General features: G+C 60.3%; 1 protein-coding gene across 1 annotated transcript in view; it reads left to right on the top strand.

Annotated features, from left to right (window-relative positions):
* The window catches only part of LOC144739662 (multiple PDZ domain protein-like), a 67,341-nt gene that overhangs the window by 20,948 nt on the left and 25,454 nt on the right, over positions 1 to 20,939 (top strand). The window contains 15 exon segments of the mRNA XM_078622588.1: positions 603 to 705; positions 1,390 to 1,478; positions 1,910 to 2,267; positions 3,273 to 3,410; positions 4,565 to 4,644; positions 4,811 to 4,957; positions 5,842 to 5,985; positions 7,952 to 8,038; positions 9,084 to 9,452; positions 10,037 to 10,246; positions 10,648 to 10,851; positions 13,391 to 13,462; positions 14,309 to 14,384; positions 16,300 to 16,498; positions 18,145 to 18,189. Of these exon segments, the coding sequence (XP_078478714.1) occupies positions 603 to 705; positions 1,390 to 1,478; positions 1,910 to 2,267; positions 3,273 to 3,410; positions 4,565 to 4,644; positions 4,811 to 4,957; positions 5,842 to 5,985; positions 7,952 to 8,038; positions 9,084 to 9,452; positions 10,037 to 10,246; positions 10,648 to 10,851; positions 13,391 to 13,462; positions 14,309 to 14,384; positions 16,300 to 16,498; positions 18,145 to 18,189 (2,321 nt within the window).

Here is a 20,939-nt window from a genome sequence, read left to right as displayed (position 1 = left end):
ATCAAAGTGACGTTGGCGCCCGTGAAACTGAGCTTGTGAATTCGACAACTTATCCGCCACCGCCGCCACCACCGCCGCTGCGTTGGGGCAGTGGTGCACGAGCACAACCAACAACAACAACACAAACCTGCCCAACGCGGTCTCTGTGTCAACAACAACAACAACGCCTCGTGTGTGTGTGTGTCACGCTTGCTAACAGCACTTGCCCCAGCAGTCTGGTAAGGCTATAAGAGAGGGGTCTTTGTATCAGTGTGTCAGCACGTGCGTGGAGCGGTGGCGCAGCGGTTAGCGCGCCGCGCTACGAACCCGACGACCACGAAGTTCGATTCCCGCTCACGGCCACCACCAACGTCGGTGACGTTTATCTGAACATGTCCTGGGCCTCCTCCACTAGGTCAACTCAGCCTCAAATGAGTAACCTGGTGTGATGTGTAGCAAACATCGCCACTGGGGAGACAAAGGTGGCCGGGCGTGGTGCTGGCCACTCGCCCCCTGGTGTGCGGTGCAGGTTCGTCATGGGTGCTGCTCGCTAACAGCACTTGCCCCATAGGCGATACTCGCTTGTTGAAGGCTACACGGGGGACCTTTGTCTGTGCCAGCAGGGCGAAGGGGTGGGTGGCGTGGAGGCCTACGAGGTGGAGCTCACGAAGGACACGCAGGGGCTGGGCATCACCATCGCTGGCTACGTTGGCGATAAGAACTCTGGTAACGTCTCGCCATCGGCGTGTCTATGGGTCTCTGTGTTGCGTCGATAGTTTATGTGTGAGTCTGCGGGTCTCTGTGTGAGTCTGTCGGTCTCTGAGTGAGTCTGTGGATCTCTGTGTGAGTCTGTGGATTTCTGTGTGAGTCTATAGGTCTCTGTGTGAGTCTATGGGTCTCTGTGTAAGTCTATGGGTCTCTGTGTGAGTCTATGGGTCTCTGTGTGAGTCTATGGGTCTCTGTGTGAGTCTATGGGTGTCTGTGTAAGTCTTTGGGTCTCTGTGTGAGTCTATAGTTCTCTCTGTGAGTCTGTGGTTTCTTTGTGAGTCTATGAGTGTCTGTGTAAGTCTATGGGTCTCTGTGTGAGTCTATGGGTCTCTGTGTACATCTATGAGTCTCTATGCGAATCTATGGGTCTCTGTGTGAGTCTATGGGCAGTAAGATATTGTATCTTGACCAGGCTACTCCCGAAGTCGGCCTCTGGCTCACACACCGGCCGAGGCTATGGGTGGGGGGCTGGGTGGGGGAGGCCTTCATCCAGCAGTTGATTGATCGTGACGACGACGATGTGGTTCAACTCCTCGCCCGCAAAGTTTCCAAGTGTAGAGCGTGTAGCCTGCGTGGCCGCGCAGGGCTGACGCTGCGTTGTTGCCGTGTGCGGCTGTTTTTGTGCGGTTGGCCGCCGAGCAGAGCTGTCGGGAATCTTCGTGAAGAGCATCACCCCGGGCAGCGCCGCGGAGCACGACGGGCGCATCTGGGCCGGGGACCAGATCATCGCCGTGAGGCTCGCGCGGCACGCACGCACGCTCGCACAATCACGCGTTCACACGCACACACACTCACGTACTCGCGCTCGCACGCGCACACGCACTCGCACGCACGCACTCGCCCGCGTGCATTCACACGCACACACACACTCATACACTCATGTACTCGCACACGCACGCACTCACGCGTACACGCACCTTGCACACACTGACACGCAGACGGCGCACATACGTACACACACATACACACGACACGCGCGCACAAAGAACGGTTCGGATTAACGTCACTGGTGTTTGGTGACCGTGAGCGGGAATCGAACTCGGGCCATAACCGCTGCACTACCGCTCCCCACCACACACGCACGCACACACACGCACACACACACACGTACACACACGCACACACACGCGCACACACGCGCACACGTGCGCGCGTACGCCAGGTGGACGAGACGGACCTGCAGGGCTTCACCAACCAGCAGGCGGTGGAGGTGCTGCGCCGCACCGGCAGGACGGTGCGCCTCACGCTCGCCCGCCGGGAGCCGCGGCACGGCGCGGCCGCCGGCGGGCGCCGCTCCTCCCGGCACAGCCCCGGCTCGGGGTCGAGCGAGGGCGGCGACGACGACGGGGACGACGGTGACGACGGTGACGAGGTGGAGGAGGAGGGGCGACGGCGCTCAACCTCTCCCGGCGGCCGGCGCGGGCTCGGCGGCGGTGGCGGCAAGCGAGAGAAGATCTGGAGCGCCGACGCGGAGACGGACGCCCCCACCGTCACCGTCACCATCTCGCCCTCCAGGCCCGGTGAGACTTTGGGTGCGCTACGGTGGGCTCGGAGATGTTGACTACATCGCCTGGTGTACAGGAGGTCGTGGGTTCGATCCTGACCCTGACGCACGCCTGCTGTATATTTGAAGTCTGCGTGTCTCTCTCATCATCATCATCATTACGGTGGCTAGGAGATGTTAACTACATCGCCTGGTATACAGGAGGTCGTGGGTTCGATCCCTACCCTGACGATGCCTGTTGCTGTGTATTTGGAGTCTGCGTGTCTCTCTCTCTCTCCCCGTGGTGGTCGCGTGGATTTTTTTCTCCGGGGTCCTCCGGTTTTTCCCCTCCACATTTCGAATCAACGGTCATGTGCTTAGAGTTATTTGGCTGCTGCTGTGAATTTCCACGAGATGATGATGATGATGGTAAGCCGCCACTTCGTTGAGCTATCGTTTGTGATAGCCAGGTCGCTTCTGGAACAATATCTACAATATAGCTCAGTGGGCCTTACACCTGGTGAATAAAAAATAGTTTAGTTCAGTGGTGGTGGCGACGAGCGGTTGCCGGGTCGCAACAAACGTCGGGCGGCCTCCACCGTGCACGCACCACCCACTCTGCCGGGAGATGGCGGCACAGCAAAGGTGCCGCGCCGGATAATTATCGTCTTTGTTTTCTTACCTTATACAGATTTACAAACACTAATTATGTTTTCCCAATCGTGGTTGTTTTCACTTATTTTTAATCGGCCAAAATCTTTGACCGTGATGCCCGCGCCGGGCGGCACGTCGGTATTAACCAGGACGGCCGCTGGGCTGAAACCGCTCGGGTCGCGTCAAGCCCCGAATCGTTTCGCCGCCGGATCGGTTTCTTCGTCGTCGTCGTCGTTGCCGAGGAGGAGGCGGCGGTGGCGGTGGCGGCGCTAGGCGGTCACGCGGCGGCGGCGGCGGGCGAAACGTTACGGACACACGAGCGGCGAGCGAGCGATCGACGAGCGATAGACGAGCAATCGACAAGCGGGCGTTGTGTTGGCGCGCGTAGGCGGTGTGTGGGGCGGCGCGAGGCGCACCAGCGGCGGCGGTGACGGTACCACGGTGAGCGCCGCCGGCACGGACAACGATGAGGAGGAGGCGGACGATGCTCGTGGGCGGGAGGCCGAGCGGCGTCGCTTCCTCCCCGGTTAGCTCGCCCCCGACCCCCCACCCCCCACCGCCCCCCCCCACCCGCCTTGACGGCCACCAACGGGAAGGCGAGTTTGACAACAGCGATCCACCAACCCTCCCGCTGCTGCTGCTGCTGCCTCCACAGCGCCGGGTTACAGGGCAGCAGCCACCGCCGCCGCTGCCGCCACCCGGTTCCGTCCCGCGTTGCGCTGTTTTGTTCGGCGTAGGGGAGGCGGCGTGAGGCCCGCGGCGTTTGTTGACGTTGGCCGTGCCGATTGTCGTCGGCGTGGCGCCAACTCGCGAGCTCTCTCCCCATCACCCCCCCATCTCCCCCCCCGTCGTGGATAGGAGATGTTAACTCCCTCGCCTGGTATACAGGAGGTCGTGGGTTCGATCCCGACCCTGACGCCTACTGTATATTTGGAGTTTGCATCTCTCATCATCATCATAACGGTGGCTAGCAGATGTTAACTATCTCGCCTGGTATGCAGGAGGTCGTGCGTTCGATACCAAACCTGAGGATGCCTGGATTTTGCGTGTCTCTCTCTGCCCGTGGCGGTCGCGTGGATTTTCCCTCTGGATCCTGCAGTTTTTCCACCTCCACGTTTAAAATGGACGTGCGAGTATTTTGGCTGCTGTGCATGTTGACGCGATGAGACACCGCTCCGTCGAGCTGTCGTGCGTGATGGTCAGGCAGCTTCTCAAAGAGAGCTGCATCGCTCAGTGGGCCTTACTTGGTAGAATAATCTAAATCGTTTACAGTCTTAGTTTACCTGCTCCGTCGCACGCACGCCGATTCGTAGCTCGTGGTGCCCACGCCGCTATTTCAATCATCACGAGCTTTCGTGCCCGTCCAAGGACGTGTCTATATCGCAGTAAATCTGAAATATTCAATAGAAAAATTGTTCAGCTCATGATTATTAATGAAGGGGGGTGGGCCTCACGTGGAGTGACGTCACGCGCGGGACACGCACACATTCTTGGCTTATTATATTAGTAATCGTCTAGATTGACGAACTCACTTCTTTAGACCTGCTTTTTGTGTGTTTAGTTTGTTGTCCTTCCGCCCCCGTCCCTCCGATGAGCACGTTTGGCTACGTACGGTGCGAAAGAAATTCAACGTGCACACAAACTCCTCCTCATCACCCTCCTCCTCCTCGTCTCGCGCAGGAATCAAGGCCTCCACCGAGGACGACGACGTCGTCAGGGCCAGCTGGCAGAACATCCTCGGAGCGGGGAAGGAAGTGGTGGTGCGACGCCCAACCACGCACTCCCGTCGCCGCCCGCCCTCGGGGACGGGCACGCGCCCACCCCCATTGGCGCGCGGTTGGCTACGTGCGGCGCGCCGGTAAAAGTACAAGACGGACGTGAAGCGTTCGCGTCGTCGTTCGTAACCCCCCTCCCCCCTCCGTCCAGGTGTCGCGCGTGTTCAAGACGAGCGAGCGCAGCGGCCTGGGCATCAGCCTCGAGGGCTCCCTGGGGCACCACCACATCCGCTCCATCCTGCCCGAGGGGCCCGTCGGGCGCAGTGGCCTGCTGCTCAGCGGGGACGAGCTGCTGGAGGTCGGGGCCCACCCCACCCACCCCACCCACCCCACCCACCCCACCCCACCCACCCCCAGCCATCTGACCCACCCCCCCACCACACCACCCACCCCACCCACCCCACCCCACCCCACCCACCCCAGCCATCCCACCCACCCCACCCACCCCACCCACCCCACCCCACCCACCCCACCCCACCCACCCACCCCACCCCACCCACCCCACACACCCCACCCACCCCCAGCCATCTGACCCACCCCCCCACCACCCCAGCCATCCCACCCACCACTCCACCCACCTCACCCACCCCACCCATGCCACCAAATCCCAACCACCCCACCTACCCCACCCCACCCACCCCAGACATCTGACCCACCCCCCCACCACACCACCCACCCCACCCATGCCACCCACCCCACCCCCCCCACCCCTAACCACTCCACCCACCCCACCCCACCCACCATACCCATTACACCCACCCAACCCCACCCACCACACCCATAAACCCCCCCACCCACCCAACCCCACCCACCCCACCTACACCCCGACCCCACCGACCCCACCCCAGCCATCCGACCCACCGACCACCTCGAACCCACCAACTCCACCATCCCACCCACCCCACCCACCGACCCCAACCTCCAGCCTCCCCTCTCCCCTCTCCACCCGCCTACTCCCCACCCACCCAACTACCCCTCTACCCCATACCGTCCCCTCTCCTCTCGCCACTCCCCCCCCCTTAGTGGGAGTGAGGGAATGGAGGGGGGAGAAGGAGAGAGGGAGGGGGGGGACGGAGGGAAGAAGCGTGGGTGGGGGGGCAGAGGGAAGGAAAGTGCGAGGGAGGAGGGGAGTGAGGGAGGTCACGCGTGTTGACGGGGCGCTCCCTCTGGCCCGCCCCCCAGGTGAACGGCACGCGCCTGCTGGGCCGTGCCCACCGCGAGGTGGTGGCCATCCTCAAGGAGCTGCCCCTCGCCGTCACCATGGTGTGCTCCCGGCACGCCCACGACTACGACGCCGGCAGGCAGAGCGCCTCGTCGCCCGGCCAGGTGAGAGCCGGGTCGGCACTCACTCGCTCTCTCTCTCGGCCATAGACTCAACACTGCACCATAGACTCAACACTGCACCATAGACTCAACACTGCCCATAGACTCAACACTGCACCATAGACTCAACACTGCACCATAGACTCAACACTGCACCATAGACTCAACACTGCCCATAGACTCAACACTGCCCATAGACTCAACACTGCCCATAGACTCAACACTGCCCATAGACTCAACACTGCACCATAGACTCAGCACTGCCCATAGACTCAACACTGCCCATAGACTCAGCACTGCCCATAGACTCAACACTGCACCATAGACTTAACACTGCACCATAGACTCAACACTGCCCATAGACTCAGCACTGCCCATAGACTCAACACTGCACCATAGACTCAACACTGCCCATAGACTCAACACTGCCCATAGACTCAACACTGCCCATAGACTCAACACTGCCCATAGACTCAACACTGCCCATAGACTCAACACTGCCCATAGACTCAACACTGCCCATAGACTCAACACTGCCCATAGACTCAACACTACCCCATAGACTCAACACTGCCCATAGACTCAACACTGCCCATAGACTCAACACTGCCCATAGACTCAACACTGCCCATAGACTCAACACTGCCCATAGACTCAGCACTGCCCATAGACTCAACACTGCACCATAGACTCAACACTGCCCATAGACTCAACACTGCCCATAGACTCAACACTGCCCATAGACTCAACACTGCCCATAGACTCAACACTGCACCATAGACTCAACACTGCACCATAGACTCAACACTGCACCATAGACTCAACACTGCCCATAGACTCAACACTGCCCATAGACTCAACACTGCCCATAGACTCAACACTACCCCATAGACTCAACACTGCCCATAGACTCAACACTGCCCATAGACTCAACACTGCCCATAGACTCAACACTGCCCATAGACTCAACACTGCCCATAGACTCAGCACTGCCCATAGACTCAACACTGCACCATAGACTCAACACTGCACCATAGACTCAACACTGCCCATAGACTCAACACTGCCCATAGACTCAACACTGCCCATAGACTCAACACTGCCCATAGACTCAGCACTGCCCATAGACTCAACACTGCACCATAGACTCAACACTGCACCATAGACTCAACACTGCCCATAGACTCAACACTGCACCATAGACTCAACACTGCACCATAGACTCAACACTGCACCATAGACTCAACACTGCCCATAGACTCAACACTGCCCATAGACTCAACACTGCACCATAGACTCAACACTGCACCATAGACTCAACACTGCCCATAGACTCAACACTGCACCATAGACTCAACACTGCCCATAGACTCAACACTGCCCACAGACTCAACACTGCCCATAGACTCAACACTGCCCATAGACTCAACACTGCCCATAGACTCAGCACTGCCCATAGACTCAACACTGCCCATAGACTCAACACTGCACCATAGACTCAACACTACCCATAGACTCAACACTGCACCATAGACTCAACACTGCCCATAGACTCAACACTGCCCACAGACTCAACACTGCACCATAGACTCAACACTGCCCATAGACTCAGGGCCGCACCTCCGATTAGCATGGTTGGCTACGTACGGTGCGACAGAAGTTTAACGCATGGTACACACATAACGCTGCACTTCTGATTCCGGTCGCGTGGTGCGTCTCACGTCACTATCATCGCCTAACGCACGGCTTGTGTACGATTCTACTGGTGTGCCTGTGTGTCCGTGTTTTCGAGTCTACGTGTCTGCACGTGCGTCCGTGCGTGCGAGTCTACGAACGTTGGCAGCATCGACATCTCTGCGTGACCATGCGTGCGTGTTGTACCACACGTGCGCCTACGTACCGTATCCACGCGCGCGTGACGGACCGTGCGTGTGTGCGTGCCTGCGTGCGTGCGCGCGTCTCTCGGCAGCTCGGGTTGCCCGCCCCGCGACTGCCACCTTTCGCGTGGGGGGGCAGCCAGCAGAGCCTCGCCAGCTCCGACCACAGCCTGGGCCAGGTGAGAGCGGCACAGCCCTCGACGTGGGGCCCTCCCGTGGCGGCGTCGGCCCCGCGCCGCTTCGTGCGTCCGCAAATAGTTTGTAGTTTTCTCGGTTAGTTTTAGAGATGTTTGTGGCTTGCCAGGCCGTGGTGGCGAGAGGGTTGGCGGGTCGTGACCGACGTCACGAGGCTTACGCCGCGCGCGCCGGGAGGAGGGGCCGCACGATGGCCGCACGGCAAATGCGCCACGCCGGCAAATTATCGTCTGTCCCTTATTACGTCAAGTGTAGATTTGGAAGGCGCTGCTATGTAGGTTATGACATTGTACGCAAGATGACAGTGGTTGAGACGGGGTTGTTATTAATGGCGGTGGTGTAGTCATGGTACGTACTCTGGACTTCTTTCGCACCATACGTGGCCAACTGCTAATCGGGTTCGGCGATGGATCGTCGGCGCTGGGCAGCACCAGCGCAGCTTCTCTTGCGCATCGTGGGGTGAGGTGTGAAACTAACTTTTTTATCTATTTTTCTTATTGATCAGGTAAGGTCCACTAAGCTACATAGCTCTTTTTCGTAAGCGGCCTGGCTGTCACAAACGATAGCTCTACGTCAGTGGTTTATCCTCATTGCGTGGAAATGTACAGCAGCCAAATACTCTTAAACGCACATCGATTCTCAATGTGGAGGGGAAAAACCGGAGGACCCGAATAAAAATACACACAGAGAGAGAGGGAGACACGCAAACTCTAAATATACAGCAGGCGTCAGCATCAAATCCACGACTTCCTGCATACCAGGCGAGGTTGTTAACATCTCCCGGCTACCATGATGATGATGAGAGAGAGACGCAAACTCCAAATATACAGTTTAACACGTAGGCTTTCGCGACCAATATCATCCATTAATGAGGTTTTGGGTTAGATCGTGTATACAGCAGGCGTCGGGGTTGGGATTAAATCCACGACTCCCTGCATACCGGGCGAGGTCGTTAACATCTCCTAGCCACCGTGGCGCCCTTAGTGACCGCGACCTTCGCCCCCCACCGCCCCCCCCCCCCCCACGCAGATGTGGTCCGGGGGTAGCCCCCCCGCGTCTCCAGACAGCGCTCTCGCGGCCGGCAGGCCCAAGGCTCCGGCCGCGACGAACCTCGGGCCCCAGAGTGGCGTCTCCTCCTCCTCCTCGTCTCCCGCGGCGTCGCGGACCGAGACGGAGCGAGCGCCGTGGAGCCCGGACGACGGCGGCGCCGGAGTCGTTCTCGGGGGACCCCGGAGCGCCGGGCCGGTGGGGGGGGGCGCGACGGGGACAGAGGCCGAGGAGGAGGGAGGGGTGGCGGCGGTTGCCGGAGGGCAGCAGCCCATGTGGGACTCGGAGGTGCAGTGGATCGAGCTGGAGAAGGGCAGCCAGGGGCTGGGGTTCAGCATCCTGGACTACCAGGTGAGTGAGAGGCCAAGGGACCATCCCGGGAGGCTCCCCAGTCGCAGCCGTCGTCGTCAGCAACATTGTCGTCGTCGTCACCATCATCATCATCCCCGTCGTCATCATCGTCACCATCATCATTACCGTCGTCATCGTCGTCACCATCATCATCATTACCGTCGTCATCATCATCGTCACCATCATCATCATTACCATCATCATCATCGTCACCATCATCATCATTACTGTCGTCATCGTCGTCACCATCATCATTACCATCGTCATCATCATTGTCACCATCATCATCATTACCATTGTCATCATCGTCACCATCATCATTACCATCGTCGTCATCATCGTCACGATCATCATCATTACCATCATCATCATTGTCACGATCATCCTCGTCAGCAGCCATGGTCAACCCTTCCAGCCCCTCCCATCACGGCCGCCCCCCCCCCCACCATGGCCGCCCTCATGGCTGTCCCCACGGCCGCTCCCACGGCTGCCCCCCCCCACCACCACGACTGCCCCACCCACCACGGCCGCCCCCGCAGCCGCCCCCACTGCCACCGCCTGCCGGTGCCGCGTGTTGCTGGCAGGACCCGTGGGACGCGGACTGCAGCGTGGTGCTTATCCGATCGCTGGTGCCGGGCGGCGCCGCCGAGCGGGACGGCCGCCTGCTGCCCGGCGACCGCCTGGCGTTCGTCAATGAGCGCGACCTCACCGGCGCCGGCCTGGAGGAGGCCGTCGCGGCCCTCAAGGGGGCACCGACGGGCACCGTTCGCATCGGCGTGGCCAAGCCCCTGCCGGTGAGAAGGGGAAGGGAGGGAAGTGGGAAGGGAGGGAGGCAGGGAGGTGAGGGGAGGGGAGGGAGGATACTCCATTGGCTGTGCTAGGCCCAAGCATACCAAGCAAAGGCATAGGGCCCCAAGCAGCTGAAGGAGATCCGATATTAAAGCGAAAGAAGCTCAAACATTCTGTACGCACACGCACACACACGCAAGCCCTGTGCAACCCCCTCGCTCGTTTCATTCCGAACGATTCCTCACCGTCGCTCTAACACCCCCCCCACCTCCGCCGCCCCACCTCCTCGCTCGTTAAACCTAACGGGGCGCTCCCTCTGTGTTTTCCCCCCTCCCGACCCTCGTCCCTGTCTAACCGACTAACCGCACCGCGGCCACCGCCGGCGTCGTCGTCGTCGCGCGGGCAGCCCGACCCGGCGCCGGGCTCCTCGGGCCGTCGCGCCGGCCGCGACGCTCCGGCCGTCACCAGGGAGACGCAGCTCCCCGGCGCCGCTGCCCCCGTCGCTAGGGCGGCCGTCGCCACGGCGACCCCGTACCGCACGCGGGGGTTCCAGCTGCCGCCGCGCGCGCCGCGCGTGAGCTCGCCCCTCTTCCACGCCGAGCTGGCGCTGGTCTGTGTGCGACGCGCTCGTGTGCGCGCGTGTCGCCCCCCGGTCACGTGCCCATAGTTGTGTGTCGGCGTGTGCCCAGCCTCGTGTGTCTGTAGTTGTGTGTAGGCGTGTGCCAGCGCTTGTGTGCCCGTAGTTGTGTCGGTGTGTGCCCATCCTCGTGTGTCTGTAGTTGTGTGTCGGCGTGTGCCAGCGCTTGTGTGTCTGTAGTTGTGTCGGTGTTTGCCCAGCCTCGTGTGTCTGTAGTTGTGTGTCGGCGTGTGCCAGCGCTTGTGTGCCCGTAGTTGTGTGTCGGTGTGTGCCTGCGCTCGTGTGTCTGTAGTTGTGTCGGTGTGTGCCCAGCCTCGTGTGTCTGTAGTTGTGTCGGCGTGTGCCCAGCCTCGTGTGTCTGTAGTTGTGTCGGCGTGTGCCAGCGCTTGTGTGCCCGTAGTTGTGTGTCGGTGTGTGTCCGCGCTCGTGTGCCCGTGATCGCGTATCAGCATGTGCCAGCGCCCGTGCACCAGCACTCGTATGCCCACGGTCCTGTGCCCGCGCTCGTGCCGAGATGGGCAACCAGCTGGCGGTGCCTGGCAGAGCCGCCGCCGTCGAATCCGAGGTGGTTTCAATGCGTAATTTGTACCGGATTTCTGAGAGATTTGCAAAGCGATATCCACGAGATATCCGCGAGATTCGGGGTCACTCGGCAGGCCCGTCAAGCCCCGACGTAAGCCGCGTGTGAAGACGCGAAGCATTCTAGGATTGACCAGGTGACCTGCTCCAGTGTGCCTGGGGGTGGCCAGGCGGGTGGGGGGCGCTGTGACGCTTGCATGCTCGGCGCTTGCGCCAAGACCGTCGGCACGCGGGTGCAGCGGCGTAGCTGCGGGTGGGGGGGGGGGGGGCATCCCTCAAGCTGGAATGGGAACACGACGACAAAGGGGGACCCAGCGGGGGAACCCAGCGGGGGGAGCCAGCGATGGTGACGACGATGACGACGACGACGATGATGATGATGACGATGATGACGACGATGACGACGATGATGATGATGACGACAACGACGATGATGATGATGACAATGACGACGACGATGATGATGACGACGATGATGATGATGACGACGATAAGGATGATGCCTCCTCCTCCTCGTTGCCTTGCATAGCGTTGCCTCTCCTCGAGCCTGTACTCACGACTAATCCACTAACAATGCTGCAGTAGCTGGTCAGGCCTGGGTCATTGTCGGTGTGGGAGTCGGAGGGGGATGGGGGTGCTCGGTTTTGGTAGCTTAAGTTGAGTGTTGTTGTTTATGTGTTTGTTGTTGTTTGAGGGGGGTGGGAGGGGGTGGGGCGGCCTCCTTGAGCACTTCTCTGCTGATCTCTGTAAGAGTCGCCTGAGCGCGGGCGCCGTGACGGCCAGCGGCCGGCTGCGAACGGCGCTGTGGGTGCCACGAGGTGCCGGTGGCAGCCTCCAGTCGCGAACAAAACTCCCAGCAGGAAACACCGGCCTGCCCCCCCCCCCTCAACCCCCCACTGCCCGCCCGTACTACGGCAACTACCGGCGGCGCGAGTTCCAAACGTGTCGATGTGCGCCTCACTGCGCGGCGCGTCGCGTGCGCACACCACGCTCGTGTACACACGGCCGTGTGAGCTCATCGCGTGGCCGTGTCCGCTCGTCGTGTGCGCGTAGTCGTGACCACGTGATCGTGTCCGCTTGTCGTGTGCGCGTAGTCGTGACCGCGTGGTTGTGCACGTGTGGTCGTGACGGCGTGGTCGTGTCCGCTCGTCGTGACCGTGTGGTTGTGTACGTGTGGTCGTGACGGCGTGGTCGTGTCCGCTCGTCGTGACCGTGTGGTTGTGTACGTGTGGTCGTGACGGCGTGGTCGTGTCCGCTCGTCGTGACCGTGTGGTTGTGCACGTGTGGTCGTGACGGCGTGGTCGTGTCCGCTCGTCGTGACCGTGTGGTTGTGTACGTGTGGTCGTGACGGCGTGGTCGTGTCCGCTCGTCGTGACCGTGTGGTTGTGTACGTGTGGTCGTGACGGCGTGGTCGTGTCCGCTCGTCGTGACCGTGTGGTTGTGTACGTGTGGTCGTGACGGCGTGGTCGTGTCCGCTCGTCGTGACCGTGTGGTTGTGTACGTGTGGTCGTGACGGCGTGGTCGTGTCCGCTCGTCGTGACCGTGTGGTTGTGTACGTGTGGTCGTGACCGCGTGGTCGTGTCCGCTCGTCGTGACCGTGTGGTTGTGTACGTGTGGTCGTGACCGCGTGGTCGTGTCCGCTCGTCGTGACCGTGTGGTTGTGTACGTGTGGTCGTGACGGCGTGGTCGTGTCCGCTCGTCGTGACCGTGTGGTTGTGTACGTGTGGTCGTGACCGCGTGGTCGTGTCCGCTCGTCGTGACCGTGTGGTTGTGTACGTGTGGTCGTGACGGCGTGGTCGTGTCCGCTCGTCGTGACCGTGTGGTTGTGTACGTGTGGTCGTGACCGCGTGGTCGTGTCCGCTCGTCGTGACCGTGTGGTTGTGTACGTGTGGTCGTGACGGCGCGGTCGTGTCCACTTGTCGTGTGCACGTAGGTGGAGCCCACCGAGTCGGAGGCCTTGGAGTCGTCGTCCACCTCGGGGCAGTCCCACGGCTCGACCTCGCAGGCACGCCGGCACCACCAGCACCACCACCACCACCAGCACCAGCACCACCACAAGCACCACCACCAGCACCACCACAAGCACCACCAGCACCACCACAAGCACCACCACCACCAGCACCACCACCAGCACCACCACAAGCACCACCACCAGCACCACCACCAGCACCACCAGCACCACCACCAGCACCACCACCACCAGCACCAGCACCACCACAAGCACCACCAGCACCACCACCAGCACCACCACAAGCACCACCACCAGCACCAGCACCACCACAAGCACCACCAGCACCACCACCACCATCAGCACGACCACCACCAGCACTACCAGCACCACCACCAGCACCACCACCACCAGCACCACCACCAGCAACTCCCAGTACCACCAGCACCACCAAACCATCACGACCAGCAGCAACGACAGCACCAGACACTTCCACTGCTAACACCGGCGCCACCACTAAGAGCAACAACAGCAGCAGCAATAGCAGCAGCAGTAGCAGCAGCAGCAACAGCAGCAACAGCAGCAGCAGCAGCAACAACAGCAGCAGTAGCAGCAGTAGCAGCAGCAGCAACAACAGCAGTAGCAGCAGCAGTAGCAGCAGCAGCAGCAACAGCAGCAACAGCAGTAGCAGCAGCAGTAGCAGCAGCAGTAGCAGCAGCAGTAGCAACAGCAATAGCAGCAGCAGTAGCAGCAGTAGCTGCAGCAGCAACAACAGCAGTAGCAGCAGCAGCAGTAGCAGCAGTAGCAGCAGCAGTAGCAGCAGCAGTAGCAGCAGCTACCTGCAGTGTTAACCGTGAATCCGTGACCCTCTGACTCTCTGACCCTCTGACTACGTGTGTCCAGGTGAGCGACGGGGTCACCCGCCCTCCGTCCGAGTTCGAGAAAACCATCACGGTGAACAAAGGGACGTCCAGCCTCGGTGAGCTGCAGCCGTGGATGCTCGGTCCACTGCTGACTGAATGCCTCTCCGCTTGCCCTGGTCTGCGTGTCCTTGAGTGCAGGGCGCGTGCAGAGGAAACAAGAAGATGCTCGGGGTAGTCGGCACTTTGCTTCGTTCATCATTTCGTTTTTTTTGTTTTTTTTTCAATGCTTTGCTTTATGTGCCCCCCCCCCCCCCCATCCCTTTTTAAATGAAAGATTTCACAAAATATTTCACGCTCTGCTCTCCCCTTCCCTCTCTTTCTACCCCCTCTCTCTACCCCCTCTCTCTGCCCCCCCTCTCTCTGTACCCCCTCTCTCCCCTACTCTATGTCTATGTTCCCCCTTTAAAGCTTTCGTGACTGCAGGGATTCATCTTCTTGGTTCTTTCGGTAAAGTCACGTAGAAGGGAAATAATAAAATAATAAAAATATAACATAATAAAATATTTTATTACGTTTTATTTATTAACATAATATTTTAATATTTTCTATTTCTATTATTGTATTATTTCCCTTCTACGTGACTTTACCGAAAGAACCAAGAAGATGTGTTCCCCCTGTTTTCTATGTAATATTTGTAAAAAAGCATTTTTTACTACGACAAGTGCTGCATCTGCACCCAGCCCTTCTCGCGTGCACCCTTCCGTGCGTGAGCGCCAGCGTGTTGGCCGCGAGCGGGAATCGAACCCTGGCCGCTGGGTTCGTGGCGCAGTGCGTGGCTAACCGCGGTGCCACCACTCCCCTCCCACTCCCACCCCGCTCCCGAAACCCAAACTCGCGTTGTGCCGTGCCGGCCTTCACAGGTGCCGCTGCTACTCGCTGACGGCACTTGCCCCAGCAGTCTGTTAAGGCTACACGGGAGATCTTTGTCTTTGCGTCTGTGATTGCGTGACAGTTTGTTCCACTGTGGGTGCAGAACAAACGTTAATTGTTGTTGTACAAAGACAAAGATCCCCCGTGTAGCCTTTAACAGACTTCTAGATTTGAAGCTTTCGTGACTGCAAGGATTCATATGCTTAGGTTTTTTCGGTAAAGTCACGTAGGTAAAACATCAAAATTAATAAAAAAATAAAATAACGTCGTGATTTTTATTTTATTTTTATTAATTTTGATCTTTTACCTACGTGACTTTACCGAAAAAACCTAAGAATACTTTAACAGACTGTTGGGGCAAGTGCTATTAGTGAGTAGCACCTATGAAGGCCGGCACGGCACATGGAGGGAGTGGGTGGCCAGCACAACGCCCGGCCGCCTTTGTCTCCCCAGTGGTGATGTTTTTACTCACCGCACTAGGTACTCATTTGAGGCTGAGTCGACCTAGGGGAGGCCCAGGACAAGTTCAGATAATATAATCGTTGTGAGCGGGAATTGGACTCGTGTTGTAGATGCAGTTGCTAACCCCCTACGCCACCGCTCCCCCCACCTTTGTCTTTGCGCACTCACACACGCACTCACGCACACACGCACTCACGCACACACTCACACACGCACACACGCACACACGCACTCACGCACACACTCACACACGCACACACACACTCACACACGCACTCTCGCACACACGCACACACGCACACACGCACACACTCACGCACACACGCACACACGCACACACGCACTCACGCACACACGCACGCACTCACACACTCACACACGCACTCACGCACTCACGCACGCACTCACACACGCACTCACGCACACACTCACACACGCACTCACGCACACACTCACACACGCACACACACACACACTCACACACGCACACACGCACTCACGCACACACGCACACACGCACACACGCACTCACACACGCACGCACTCAAACACTCACGCACGCACTCACGCACTCACACACTCACACACTCGCACACGCACTCACGCACTCACGTCCTGTTGCCGGCGGCACTGCTGCAGGCATGACGGTGACGGCGGACCCGGAGGGCGCCGGCATGATGGTGCGCAGCGTGATGCACGGCGGGGCGATGGGGCGCGACGGGCGCGTCACGCCGGGCGACGTGCTGGTGGCCGTGAGCGGGGAGCGCGCCGCCGGCCTCGGCAGCGCGCAGGCTCGGGCCCTGCTGCGCAAGCACTCGCTCATCGGGGCGCAGATCGAGTGAGTGAGCGGGCGGGCGGGTGAGCAGGCGGGCGGGTGAGCGGGCGGGCGGGCGACTTCCCTTGTTCATGGTCTTTCTCCGCTCTCCCGTGAAGAAGGCCCATCGCCTGAAACGTCACCTGCATTTAAGCGACAAAAAGATCCCCGTCCTTTTAGGGCGGTGCTCTTGACGAGCGTGGGCCCGCTTCTCGTTACGTCTTCTACGCTCCGCTTAACTGCTTTTCGCCCTCTGCGTGCGTGTGAGTGCGTGTGAGTGCGTGCGTGTGTGCCAGTGTGTGTGTGCCAGTGCGTGTGAGTGCGTGTGAGTGAGTGCGTGTGAGTGCGTGCATGCGAGTGCGTGTGAGTGCGTGTGAGTGCGTGCGTGTGAGTGCGTGCGTGTGAGTGAGTGTGTGTGAGCGGAGTGCGTGCGAGTGCGTGTGAGTGCGTGCATGCGAGTGCGTGTGTGTGCGAGTGCGTGCGTGCGTGCGTGTGAGTGCGTGCGTGTGAGTGCGTGCGAGTGCGTGTGAGTGCGAGTGCGTGCGTGCGTGTGAGTGCGTGCGAGTGCGTGTGAGTGCGTGCGTGTGAGTGCGTGCGTGCGTGTGCGTAAGTGCGTGCGTGCGTGTGTGTGAGTGCGTGCGTGTGAGTGTGTGTGAGTGCGTGCGAGTGCGTGTGAGTGAGTGCGTGTGAGTGCGTGTGAGTGCGTGCGTGTGAGTGCGTGTGAGTGCGTGTGAGTGCGTGCGTGTGCGTGTGTGCATCGCTACGCAGTAGCACACATGCGGCAACTCTCCCACGTGGCGACCGTTGCCCGTTAACCCGGCGGCGACCGTTGCCTGTTAACCCGGCGGCGACCGTTGCCCGTTAACCCGGCGGCGACCGTTGCCCGTTAACCCGGCGGCGACCGTTGCCCGTTAACCCGGCGGCGACCGTTGCCCGTTAACCCGACGGCGACCGTTGCCCGTTAACCCGGCGGCGACCGTTGCCCGTTAACCCGGCGGCGACCGTTGCCCGTTAACCCGACGGCGACCGTTGCCCGTTAACCCGGCGGCGACCGTTGCCCGTTAACCCGGCGGCGACCGTTGCCCGTTAACCCGGCGGCGACCGTTGCCCGTTAACCCGGCGGCGACCGTTGCCCGTTAACCCGACGGCGACCGTTGCCCGTTAACCCGGCGGCGACCGTTGCCCGTTAACCCGGCGGCGACCGTTGCCCGTTAACCCGGCGGCGACCGTTGCCCGTTAACCCGGCGGCGACCGTTGCCCGTTAACCCGGCGGCGACCGTTGCCCGTTAACCCGGCGGCGACCGTTGCCCGTTAACCCGACGGCGACCGTTGCCCGTTAACCCGGCGGCGACCGTTGCCCGTTAACCCGACGGCGACCGTTGCCCGTTAACCCGGCGGCGACCGTTGCCCGTTAACCCGACGGCGACCGTTGCCCGTTAACCCGGCGGCGACCGTTGCCCGTTAACCTGACGGCGACCGTTGCCTGTTAACCCGGCGGCGACCGTTGCCTGTTAACCTGACGGCGACCGTTGCCCGTTAACCTGACGGCGACCGTTGCCCGTTAACCCGGCGGCGACCGTTGCCCGCAATGCCGATGTTCCTGCCGTGCCGCTCACTGTCGCCCCCCTTTCGCCGCCGCCGCCGCCCTCTCCCGTCTCCCCGTGGCCCAGGTGTGATGGGCCCTCCGTGGGGCCCAGGGAGGCCCCTTCCCTAGAGTGAGTACCCCCCCCCCCCTACTCCTTCTTGCCCCCCACCCCCCCATCATCTGCGCTGCCCCCCTCCCCAAGCCTTTGATTAGTTACCAACAATGATAACAACAATAACGTCACCGACCGCATTTTATACTGCGCCCGTAAAGTAACACAACACTTAAACGTCCCGAGTTTGGCGGGTTGGGGGGGGGGGGGGTCCCCGTTTTATCGACCTGTGGAGGGATGATGATGATGATGGTGATCATGATGATGGTGAAAACAACGATCGTTTTCATTTTTGAGTCAATCAAAACAACTAATCGACTAACTAACCGTGGAGCGAGAGAGCGGGCAGGCGTGTCACGTGACCCACCCGACCCCGACCCCTGACGACGCCTGCTGCTGCTGCTGTATATTTGGAGTTTGGTGGTGGGATGGATATTTTTGTTATCTCTCCGGGTCCTCTGGTTTTCCCTCTTCCACATTTAGAATCGACATCACGCGTTCAGAGTATTTAGCTGCTGTGTTTGACGTCGTGTATTCACGGCGCCGTTTCGCCTCACGCCACGTACAACGACTTCTCTTCTCGTGTCCACGCCGCAGCCTGCTCGCTCCCCCGCCCCCCCCCCACCCACCCCACTAACCCCGGCGTCGTGTCGACCGCTGCCGGGCCTCCGCATGCGCCCCGAGCTGCTGGCACCTGTGCCGCGTTTGCACGGCTCTCACTCTGCCGGAAGCGCCACCACCACCCCCACCACCACCGCTAACGCCACCGCTACCACCATCGCTACAACCACTAGCACCACTACCACCGCAACCACTACCGCCGTTATCACCACCACGACCACCACTACCACCATCACCGCTACCACCACCACCACTACCACCGCTGCCACCACCACGACCACCACTACGACCGCTACCACCACCACCGCTACCACCACCACTACGACCGCTACCACCACCACGACCACCACTATGACCGCTACCACCACCACCGCTACCACCACCACTACGACCGCTACCACCACCACGACCACCACTACGACCGCTACCACCACCACCGCTACCACCACCACTACGACCGCTACCACCACCACGACCACCACTACGACCGCTACCACCACCACCGCTACCACCACCACTACGACCGCTACCACCACCACGACCACCACTACGACCGCTACCACCACCACTACGACCGCTACCACCATCACCGCTACCACCACGACCACCGCCACCATTACCACCGCTGCCACCACCACTACCACCACCGCTACCACCATTACCACCGCTACCACCACCACTAACACCGCTGCCACCACCACTACCACCACCACCACCGCTACCACCACCACTACCACCACTACCACCATTACCACCGCTACCACCACCATTACCACCACCACCACCACTACTACCACCGCTACCACCGCTACCACCACCACTACCACCACTACCACCACCACTACCACCACCACTACCACCACCACCACTACCACCACTGCCACCACCACTAACACCGCTGCCACCACCACTACCACCGCTACCACCACCACTACCACCACTACCACCACCACTACCACCACCACTACCACCACCACCACTAACACCGCTGCCACCACCACTACCACCACTACCACCACCATTACCACCGCTACCACCACCACTAACACCGCTGCCACCACCACTAACACCGCTGCCACCACCACTAACACCGCTGCCACCACCACTAACACCGCTACCACCACCACGACCACCGCTACCACCGCTATCACTACCACCGCTACCACCACCACTAACACCGCTGCCACCACCACGACCACCGCTACCACCGCTATCACTACCACCGCTACCACCACTGCTACCACCACCACCGCTACCACCACCACTAGTACCACTGCCTGCCCGACGCCCATCTCACCAACACGGCTCGTCGTGTCCTCGCCGTGCCGTCGACGAGCTGCGCGCTGGCGCGAGGATTTGCGCTAGCGGGGGTGCCACGCAGCAGCCTGCTAAAGGAGCTGCTGGTGCTGCTGCTGATGCTGCTGCTGATGCTGCTGATGGTGCTGGTGGTGCTGATGCTGGTGGTGCTGATGGTGCTGATGGTGCTGATGCTGCTGGTGGTGCTGATGCTGGTGGTGCTGATGGTGCTGATGGTGCTGATGGTGCTGGTGGTGCTGATGCTGCTGATGCTGCTGATGCTGGTGGTGCTGATGGTGCTGGTGGTGCTGATGGTGCTGGTGGTGCTGGTGGTGCTGATGCTGCTGATGGTGCTGCTGGTGCTGATGGTGCTGCTGATGCTGATGGTGGTGCTGATGGTGCTGCTGATGCTGCTGATGCTGCTGATGGTGCTGATGCTGTTGGTGCTGCTGATGCTGCTGATGCTGCTGGTGCTGCTGGTGGTGCTGATACTGCTGTTGGTGCTGCTGATGGTGCTGATGCTGATGGTGCTGATGCTGCTGGTGGTGCTGGTGGTGCTGATACTGCTGCTGCTGATGGTGCTGATGGTGCTGATGCTGATGCTGCTGGTGGTGCTGATGGTGCTGATACTGCTGCTGCTGATGGTGCTGATGGTGCTGATACTGCTGCTGATGGTGCTGATGCTGATGGTGGTGCTGATACTGCTGCTGCTGATGGTGCTGCTGCTGATGCTGATGGTGCTGTAGCTGCTGGTGGTGCTGGTGGTGCTGATACTGCTGCTGCTGATGGTGCTGCTGCTGATGCTGCTGATGCTGCTGATGGTGCTGTTGGTGGTGCTGACCCTGCTGGTG

This window comes from Lampetra planeri, unplaced genomic scaffold (genome assembly GCF_965212315.1).
Source record: "Lampetra planeri unplaced genomic scaffold, kcLamPlan1.2.h2 scaffold_164, whole genome shotgun sequence".
In the NCBI taxonomy this organism is placed as follows: domain Eukaryota; kingdom Metazoa; phylum Chordata; class Hyperoartia; order Petromyzontiformes; family Petromyzontidae; genus Lampetra; species Lampetra planeri.
This window is presented reverse-complemented; position numbering and strand designations above follow the sequence as displayed.